This window comes from Tupaia chinensis, unplaced genomic scaffold (assembly GCF_000334495.1).
Source record: "Tupaia chinensis unplaced genomic scaffold, TupChi_1.0 Scaffold139943_1, whole genome shotgun sequence".
In the NCBI taxonomy this organism is placed as follows: Eukaryota; Metazoa; Chordata; class Mammalia; order Scandentia; family Tupaiidae; genus Tupaia; species Tupaia belangeri.
The window spans coordinates 2,513,125-2,523,122 of NW_006199822.1; the positions used below are offsets into that span (position 1 = coordinate 2,513,125).

At 40.6% G+C, this 9,998-nt stretch overlaps 1 protein-coding gene across 1 annotated transcript in view; it reads left to right on the top strand.

Annotated features, from left to right (window-relative positions):
* GSDME (gasdermin E) overlaps positions 1 to 8,500 on the top strand; it is a 71,249-nt gene extending 62,749 nt beyond the window's left edge. Inside the window, 2 exon segments of the mRNA XM_014593226.2 lie at positions 1 to 19; positions 7,468 to 8,500. The exon segment at positions 1 to 19 is cut by the window's left edge and continues 6 nt beyond it. Coding sequence (XP_014448712.2) covers positions 1 to 19; positions 7,468 to 7,698 — 250 coding nt within the window. The 3' untranslated portion in view covers positions 7,699 to 8,500.
* The last annotated feature ends 1,498 nt before the right edge of the window (positions 8,501 to 9,998 follow it).

The window sequence follows — 9,998 nt, forward strand, 5'->3', positions numbered from 1 at the left end:
TCCTGCTCTGTGCCACTTGGTAAGGAACTTCCCAAATGAGACCTTGGGATGGCAGGAATGGGGAAATAAAGATGGCATAGACACCCATCGCTGAGAAAACACTGCTAGGCTTGCTTATCCACAACAGCTCTTCTAGAAAGGTTAAGCAAGCATTGTTATAACCTTGCTTTTATTAGGTCTTCGGAAACATCAAGATGTATTTTTCTAGTTTTCTAAGCAAAAATGCATCATGACTTTATGTACTGCACACACCCACCTATGGGAAGACTGAGACCCAGAGGGAAAGAATTTGTTTAAAGAAGTGTTAATAGCTAGCAGGGCCAGGACTCCAACCTTTTTTTTTTTTTTTTTAGATTTTTGCTATAGGGCATGTGTGCTGGCCAGAGAGACAGAAAGCAAAATCACCCTAGGGGCGATGGGGGGCAGGGACGGCCACATTGCAGTCCCTTCTTCATTATCCTCTTAGGATTTTGGACACACACATGCACCTGGCATGAGTTTCAAGCTGCTGGGTCTGGGACTTGAACTGTGATCTGTGGCTCAATGTTGGAGTCCAGCGACATAATCATTATGCCATCTGCTGGTCCCCAATCTTGCCTTTAGACTCAAAATCTCATACCTTTCCCATTCATTTGAACAGGATTTTAGCCAAGATTTGATGCTCAATTGCCAAGGAAAGGGCTAGACACCCTGTTATTTGCAATGGCAGTTCCATGCTTAGATTGGTATGATTCAGCTCTGTATCACATTTGTCAAGGAAGTATTTAGGACTGTTTTGTCTTAGGGAGCCATAGTCAGATTTTTCATCATCTTTTAGAAATACCAGTAGTTCGGTGCCTTCTGGAAATGTCATTATAAGAGCAAGAGCTAGGTGAAGAGCTTATTCCTTAAGTCAAGGTTAAGCTTTTCCTTTTTAAATCCTACATTGGGTCATTAGTAGAAGGAACCATTAATAGGCTGCCCTGAGAGCATCCCAGTGAGGCAGCTACTCCAATGTGGCTTCTGTAGGTGGCATTCGGCCTATTGTGTTGACCCAAAGGACCATAATCTTTACTATCAGAACTGGAAAGCAAGTATTAGGGTAGATAGACTAGATAGGGCCCTGGCATTTCCCATCTTCACTGGGAACATTGAGCAATGTGGTTGGTGCCTTTAGTATTTCTTTGCATATCAGACATCCGTATACAGCATGGCTGGCATCATGCCAAGGAGTAGTTTAGATGTCATTCACAACCAAAAGCAGATTCTACTGGCCCAGAAGAGTACTGCATTCTCATACATTGTTGACTGCAAGAGCAGAACTAATTGAAAATGTGTCAGCATGTGTGTTCTGGGCCAGCTGAGAGTAAAAGCTGGAGGCACAGTTTGCTTATAGAGACAATACATGTCATTATCCTAATTGTATGTGATAATGAGCAGAGCAATAGCTCTGCATTCAGAACCAGCTCCCTCTGCAGCAACTGAGTGTTCAGTATTTACCAAGTTAAACTTTATGAACTCCTCAAGTGCATTCAGGAAGTGCAGTATATAAAGAAGATCCTGTCAAGGTCACGTTAGCTAACTCCTCCCCCAGCAATCTCACACTTAGTGTTTTTTTCCATGCAGATCAGCTCTAAGTTCTTATCTTTGTATTGCCCCCAAGTTCTCATAGTAACCATTAGAACACATTTAGAGATCCAGAATGGACGGATCCTGCTTTTGCACAGAACTACCACCCATAGAGGCACTCATTCACCCTTTGGGGCCTGTTTAACACAGACAACTCCTTTTTTTTTTTGGAGAGGTTTTTACTATAGGGCACGTGCACTCGCAAGAGAGAGACAGAGAGACAGAAAGCGAGAAATCACCCCCCAGGGGGGATGGCCATACCGCAATGCCTTCTCTTCCAGTCTCCTCTCGGGATCTTGGGCACTCCTGCACATGCACCCGGCGTGAGTTTAAGCCACTGAGTCTGGGACTTGAGCCACGGTTGACTACATGGTAGTCCAGTGACATAGCCATTACGCGGACGACTCATTTTTCTTTAAAGAACTTCCTAAGGGTCTTCACACTATCTCTCCTTAGATTTACAATGGCTCCTTTTTAGACAAAAAAGGCTCTTACCTTCTAGGGACCAGCAGTTGGTGTAATGGCTGTGTCGCTGGACTCCCATGTAGTCAACGGCAGTTCGAGTCCCGGACATGGTGGCTTAAACTCACGTCAGGCACATGTGCATGCGTGCCCAAGATCCTGAGGAGAATGGAGGAGAAGGGATTGCGGCATGGCCATTCACCCCTGGGGAGTGATTTCTCACTTTCTATCTCTCTGTCTCTGTCTTTCTGGTGAGCGCATGCACCCTGTAGCAATATCCTCTCCAACAACAAAAAAAAGGCTCTTACCTTCTAAAGGAATTTGAACATTGCATGTTTCTTAAAGTAATCTACTCCAAACATGGCACACGAAATCTATGTACATTCCTATCTTGTCTTGCCTGGTGACCAAAATCACTTTGAGAGAGATTTTCTGAAGGGTTTTGGAGAGAACAACATCGGACACAGTAACATACATCGTAGGGTAGTACACAGAGATAACACTTGAACCACCCACCCTGAGCTTCAGGAGCTTGGCACCCTCTTGAGAGCTGACTGGTAGGTTGATTACAGTCAGAACCAGGCCCTTTGGTGTCTCCATAGCCCTACCTGAGTGCAGGTATAACACAGAGAAGAAGCCCCTGTGATGGGGAGAACGGTGTGAACACCCCTAGTAACTGAAGCCTACCAACCCTTTACACCAGCGACCAAGAATTGTGTGCATCCCTGTCACTTCCACCAGCATGTGGGATACAAGAGCAGTTCTCCAACAGAGAGGAGGAATGCGGCCACTTTCCCCTGACTGGCGGGCAGGCCTCACTCTTTTTTCTCTCTGACTCAAGTCACAGAGAATGTCCACCTAGCCCAGCTGAGGCCACCTGTAGAGTAGCTTTTCAGGACTTCTTTGAACTGTAAGGATGGGCAAAGGAAAGGGGAGAGACTCCTGGAAGAGAGGAGAGGACCAGAGATGACCACTTTCTGATCCCAGAGTTCGCGTGACCTAAACCTAGCAAGAGCCTCCTCAAGTCTAAACAGCCTCCGTTCATTCTCAGTCTTCATAGGCTGCAGACTCTGGCTAGGGCCTCACAGGCAGGTTTGCTTCTGGCCCCTCCTGGGCCACCTTGCCAGTGCCACATTTGGGTCCTGAGGGCCACTGTGCCCCTGGAAATTTCAGGTAGGCTCCACAATCTACATGGAAAAGGTAGGTACACTCCTACCTTCCTGAAATGCCTTTCAGGGACACATCTGGGCTTCCCCACTCCTGGGCTTTTCATGTAGGCTGCACAGGACTTGGGTCTCACAGACAGGCTTGCCTCTTGCTTCCCCTGGACCACCCTGCCAGGGTTGTACTTGCGTCTGAGAGCTGGCTTTCCCCTGGGTACTACAGAATCTATTCTATAAATCAGGAAGAAGTGAGTACTCCACTAGATACCACTAAATATGTTTATCTTTGTATATTGTACTGCCTGAATGCACTTGAGGAGTTTGTAAAAATAATGCAGGGACACAAGAAATAAGAAAACAACAAATTTCTGGTCCCATACAATATAGGTAGATTAAGCGAGGAAGAAATAGAAAGCTTGAATAGGCTGACAGCAAGCAATGAGATTGAATCAGTAATAAACACCTTCCCAACAAAGAAAAGTTCAGGTCTAGATGGCTTCACTTTTGAATTTTACAAAGCCTCTGAAAAATCAACACCAGTTCTCCTCAAAACTATTTCTAAAGGTCCAAGTGGAAGGAATCCTTCAATACTCATTTTATAAAGCCATACCTTTGATACCAAAAACAGATAAGAAAAACAAAAAAGAAAAAAAAAAAGCAGATAAGGACACAACAACAACAACAAAACCCCTACAGATCAATATCCCTGATGAATATAGATGCAAAAATCCTGAACAAAACACTGGCAAATTGAACCTAACAGCACATAAAAAATATACGCTGTAACCAAGTAGGCTTTTTCTGAGGGATGCAAGAATGGTTCAGTGTACACAAAGCAATAAATGTAATACATCTTAACAGAAAGAAAGCTAAAAATCACATGATCATGTCAATTGATGCAGAAAAAACACTTGGTAAAATACAGTATCTCTCCATGATTCAGACTCTCAACAAAATGGGTATAGGAGGTACCTATTCTTAACACACTAAAAGCCATGTATGACAGAGCTGCAGCTAACATCATATTGAATAAGGAAAAGCCGAAAGCTTTCCCACTGAAAACTGGAACAAGACAAGGTTATCCATTTTTTCCGCTAGCCGGCACCATCAGACAAGAGAGTGAATGAACCAAAGGCATCTAATAGGAAAGTGAGAATTTAATTGTCCCTGTTTGCAGATGACATGAATATATTCATTTAAACCCCCCCTAGAGAATCCATGAAAAAAACCTTCTAGAAGTGATAGATGAATTCAGTAAAATTGCAGGGTACAAAATCCACATACAATATATATATATATATATTTTTTTTTTAATTTTAATTTTTTAAAAATTTTTTACATTGTTTTGTTTTGTTTTTGGTTTTTGCCATAAGGTGCCTGCACTTGCCAGAGAAAGACAGAGAGTGGGAAAATGAGAAATCACCCACTGGGGGAATGGTCATACCACAGTCCCTTCTCCATTTTTGAGATTTTGAACATGCATGCACATACACCTGTTGTGATTTTCAAGCTGCCAGGTCTGGGAGTCGAATCGTAGTTGGCAGTGTGGGAGTCCAGTGCCTTAACTACCGTGCCACCTGCTGGCCCCTCTATAGCTTTTTTATACACCAACAATGAAGAGACTGAAACAAAACTGAAGAAAGCATTCCTGTTTACAACAGTGACAAAAAATTAAAATACCTAGGAATAAACTATAACCAGAGAGGTAAAAGAGCTCTATAATTAATTATAACCAGAGAGGTAAAAGAGCTCTATAATTAATGAAAAACTGAAGAAAGAAATTGAAAAAGGGACAAAAAAGTAAAGACATTCTTTGTTCTTAGATCAGAAGGACTGATAAAATTAAAATGTTGATACTACCAAAATTAATTTACAAATTTAATGCAATCCCCATCAAATTACCAATGACATTCTTCACAGAAATAGAAAAGATAATCAACCAATCATAGTATTTATCTGGAGTCATAAAAGGCTGCATTGCCAAAGCAATAATGTACAAAAAGAATAAAGATGGAGGCATCTCACTGCCCTACTTCAAAATATATTACAAAGCTATAGTAAAACAGCATGGCACTGGCACAAAAACAGACATAGACTAATGGAACAGAAGAATCCAGAAATAAACTCCAAAACACAGCCACTGATTTTTGACAAAGGGCACGGCAATCCAGTGGAAAGGAAGTCTTAACAAATGGGAAAACTGGATATCCATGTGTAAAAAAATGAAACTAGACTCCTTTCACCGTTAATCAAAATAAACTATTGTAAAACTGGATTAATGATCTTAATGTAAAACCCCAAACTATACAACTATTTATGGAAAACACAGGGGAACATAAAGATGTTGGGATAGGTAAGGAGTTCTTAAGACCCACTATATCATGGTGGGAAGATAGGAAGCTACAAAGCTGCACAACAAAAGAAACAACAGATAAAGAGATAACTCAGAGAGTGGGAGAAAATATTTACAAACTATGTTTTAGAAAAGGTATTGAGTGGGACCAGCAGTTAACGTAATGGCTATATCGCTGGATTCCTACGTAGTCGACCGTGGTTCGCATCCCGGAACTGGTGGCTTAAAACTCATGCCGGGCGCGTGTGCGTGTGTGCCCAAGATCCTGAGAGGAGAATGGAGGAGAAAGGATTGTGGCGTGGCCATCCCCCCTGGGGGGCGATTTCTCGCTTTCTGTCTCTATGTCTCTCTCTATCTGTCTGGTGAGCGCACGTGCCCTATAGCAAAAACTTCTCCAAAAAAAAAAGAAAAGAAAAGAAAAGAAAAGAAAAGGTATAAAGAACCAGAATATATAGAGAACTCAAACAGCTTACCTGCAAAAAAAAAAAAAAAAAAACCCTAAGAGTCCATTTAAAAAATGACCAATCAACTGGAACAAACAAATCTCAAAGAAAGGCATAAGAATGGCTACAAAGAATATGGGAAACAAATGTTCAATATCTTTTATCCACAAGGGAAATGCAAATCAAAATCACAAAGAAGTATCACTTAACCCTAACCCTAGTCAGAATGGTTATGATCAAAAAAAAAAAAAAAAAAAGGACAACTGCTGGTGATGCTGTAAAGAAAAGGGAACCTTTGTATACTGTTGGGGGGATATACATTAGTACAGCTGCCATGGAAAACAATATGGAGGTTCCTCAAAAACTTACAAATAGAACTACCGTATGACCTACAACCCCTGTTGAGTATTTACTCAAAAGATAGGAAATCACTCTAGTAAAGAGACATTTGCACATCCATGTTTATTGCAGTATTATTCACAATAGCTAAGATGTGGAATCAACTTAAGTGTTCAAGAACTGATGACTTGATTGAAAAACTATATACAGACTATTACTCACCCATAAGAAACAATGAAACCCTGGGACCTGCAGCAGTTAGCGTAATGGCTATGTCGCTGGACTCCCATGTAGCTGACTGCGGTTCGAGTCCCGGACCCGGTGGCTTAAACTCACGCTGGGCGTATGTGCGTTCATGCCCAAGATCCCGAGAGGAGAATGAAGGAGAAGGGCTGGCAGTGTGGCCGTGCTTCCTGGTGGGTGATTTCTCGCTTTCTGTCTGTTTTTCTGGCGAGCGCATGTGCCCTATAGCAAAAACCTCTCCAAAACAAACAAACAAACAAGCAAAACCAATGAAACCCTGTCATTTGATTCAAAGTGGAAAAATCTAGAGTTAATACTAAATGAAATAAACCAGACAAATGCTATATATCCCCACTTAACATATACTCTATGGCAGAAACTGAAAAATTTCAAGACACAGAAGTAGAGAGAGCAACTCTAGAAACCAGAGACTGCATGGGAGGCAGAAGGTGCCAGGAAAGGTCTTAGAAAAAAAAGTTTAACAGACACAAGAATGCATGTAAAAAGGCCAGTAGATTATGGAATAGTGTACTGTAACAGAGTGAATAAAAAGGGTGTTGTCAATCAGACACACACGCGCGCACACACTCAGTATGAAAATTGAAGGTACACTATAGAATGTAATGCTTTTTGTTGAAGATGATGGATTTGGTAAAGCCTTGATTGTTGCACACTGCATCTATGCTTTGAAAAACCATATTGTACCCACAAAGATGGACAATGATTAAATGCAAATAAAACACTATAAAGTAATAAAAGAGGACCTTAGTTTTTTTCCATAATCAGCTGGAAGTACATTCATCTCTGGATTTACTATACCATTAAAATTGAACTTGTTTTAAATGTGTCATTTTAGCTCCATGCTCTGTCTGATGCTGGAGTATCTGATCTTGAAGACCCAACTTTGGCTCCTCTGAAAGATGTGGAGAGGTTTGGAATCGTGCAGCGTTTGTTTGCCTCAGCTGATATTAACCTGGAGAGACTGCAGTCATCAGTGAAAGCTGTCATCCTGAAGGACCCTAATGTCTTCCCACTCATTCTTTATATAACCCTGAGTGGGCTCTGTGCTCTAGGAAGAGAACATTAATAATGTCATATGTGAATTAGAACTACATGTTATTTGCCAAGGCTGTGTATTTTTCAGAATTGTTAAAATATTGCATTGGGGTTTAGGTCAGATCATGTTAAAAGTCGATCAATGAAATGAATTTACAAGGCAGTTTTAAGAAGTAACTTTTTGCACTATGAATAACCTCACTTTAACACCAGGTCCTCTTTAAACAGGTTCTTTTTCAACAGAGGGCTTCCTGTAGTGGTGACCCACAGTCCGAGTTAGATTCCAGTACCTAACAAACTGGGGGAGGGTTGAGGATTTGAAGCTAGTGTATATCCAGACCTTTTTTTCTGCAGAATAATGGTTCCATCTATCACTTTATTACATTTTTCACTTTCCATTTTATAGAAAAGAGGCATCTGACACTTTAACATAAAAAGTCATTTGAAATTGTGAATGCTGTGGGAAGGCAATTTCTCTTCACCAAAGAGACTAGTTTTGAATAAACCATGTATCATTTGGTGAATTAAAAATTAACTGTAAATGCTACTAGTGTAAATATATTCCTCTGATAAATGAAATTATGCTAAAAAAATCTGATAGCAACATACTTCTACTTGAGGGTCAAGCAATATGCATTGTGTTTGGCTTTGCCAGCTTTGATGAACGAACATTCTATGACTAGAACAATGTGTTGATTTCCTTGTCATTAGGAGTACTTATTTGTAAAATACTACATATTCTGTCAAAGAAAAATTTTGAACTATGTATGTATATTTTGCTTTGTATTCTGTTTTGACATCCTTCTATTACAATATACGTAGCTTCGACTGTCTCCCTTGTGCCTGATTCCATTGATGGGACTTCCTTCTGTCCACTGGGGACCCAACACCACTGGGGATGAGGAACAGCAATTGTTGCAGTGAAGCATGGTGCTCAGTATGCATTCCTTTTAACCTCAGCATCAGTTTATTCCCTTTCTTCCTTCCTTTCAGATTTTAATGAAAATTAAGGAAGGAATAAAGCCAAGAACCCTTCGTTTCTACTAAAACTGAGACCTAGCCAGTGGAAATGCGTATAATATGGAGAGAAAGGATATAGAGTTGTATACTAGTACAACCATACAGAAATAATCACCTTATACACAAATTGGACAGGAATAGGCAAAAGTGAAAGTAGTTGTGCAAAATAGGTGGCACTGTATATATGCCTTTTTGGTCTGACTTTCTGAAATAAGTATACTAAAAAACCCTGCAAATAGAATGTGTAATACAAATCTACTTGTGTGAAAAATAGATACATGTCTTGATGTGCATGGAAAAATCTCGTTTAAGGAGTTCTCAGGAACCCCAATGGTAGCTCCTTTAAGAGAGGAATTTAGAAGCTGGAAAAAATGGCAGAGGGAGATTTTTTTCACCATTCCATTCCTGCTAGAAATTTGTATGTATTATCCTCTAAATTAAAACAATGACAGTAACCCAAAAAACTAAAACTAGACTCCAGACAGAAGAGTTGCTTTCCTAGCAAGTGCTGACAAAGTTTAGGTCAAATAAACAACTAAAGAACTTGGGAATTTCCATGATTGTCCCAGACTGGCCAGTTACCATGTTGAATTAACCATTGAAAAGTAAGTAGCATTATGCTGCTATGAGTGTTCCCAACCTCCAGTTACTGCTAGGCTTCTTAGCAGCACCCTGCAGGAATGTGGTGGGCAAGGTAGTGTTGAGTGTGCTTGCAGTGAGGTGGGACTAGGCCTCCAAGAAGTTTCTTCTAACAAAAGAAGCTCCTCAAACCTATTGTAAGATGAAAAATTAAGTTGAGCCACTTTTAGTTAGGGACTGTGTAGCTGATTTCCAGTTTCTTCATTATTAATTTTTTAATGTTATTTTATTTACTGGTTGAGATCAAGAACCTTACTTTTTCCTACAAGTATCCTGGGGAGAACATTATAGTAGGTTAGGTCACCTGAAAAACAATGAATAAAAGTAACATTCCTTAGAATAGCACAGAACAGCTACCTTAACACTGTTTCCATTCATGAAAGAGGAGCACTTCTCTTTCATAATTGAATGCAGAAGTACCACTAATACTACCTAGTATGGTTGGCCCATTAATGACCCCTCAAGGATGCCCACAACTCAGTTCTTAAAGCCTGTGAATGTGTTACCTGAAGTGCAAAAAGGCACTTTGCATAAGTTTTTAAGGTTATGGACATTGTGAGGGGCACAGTATCCTGGTTTATACTTGGGTGAGCCCTTAAAGGAAAAGTAGGCAGAAGGGTCAGTGAGAGACTTGGCCAAACAAAATGAAGGAAAGATGAAGCCACGAGATGG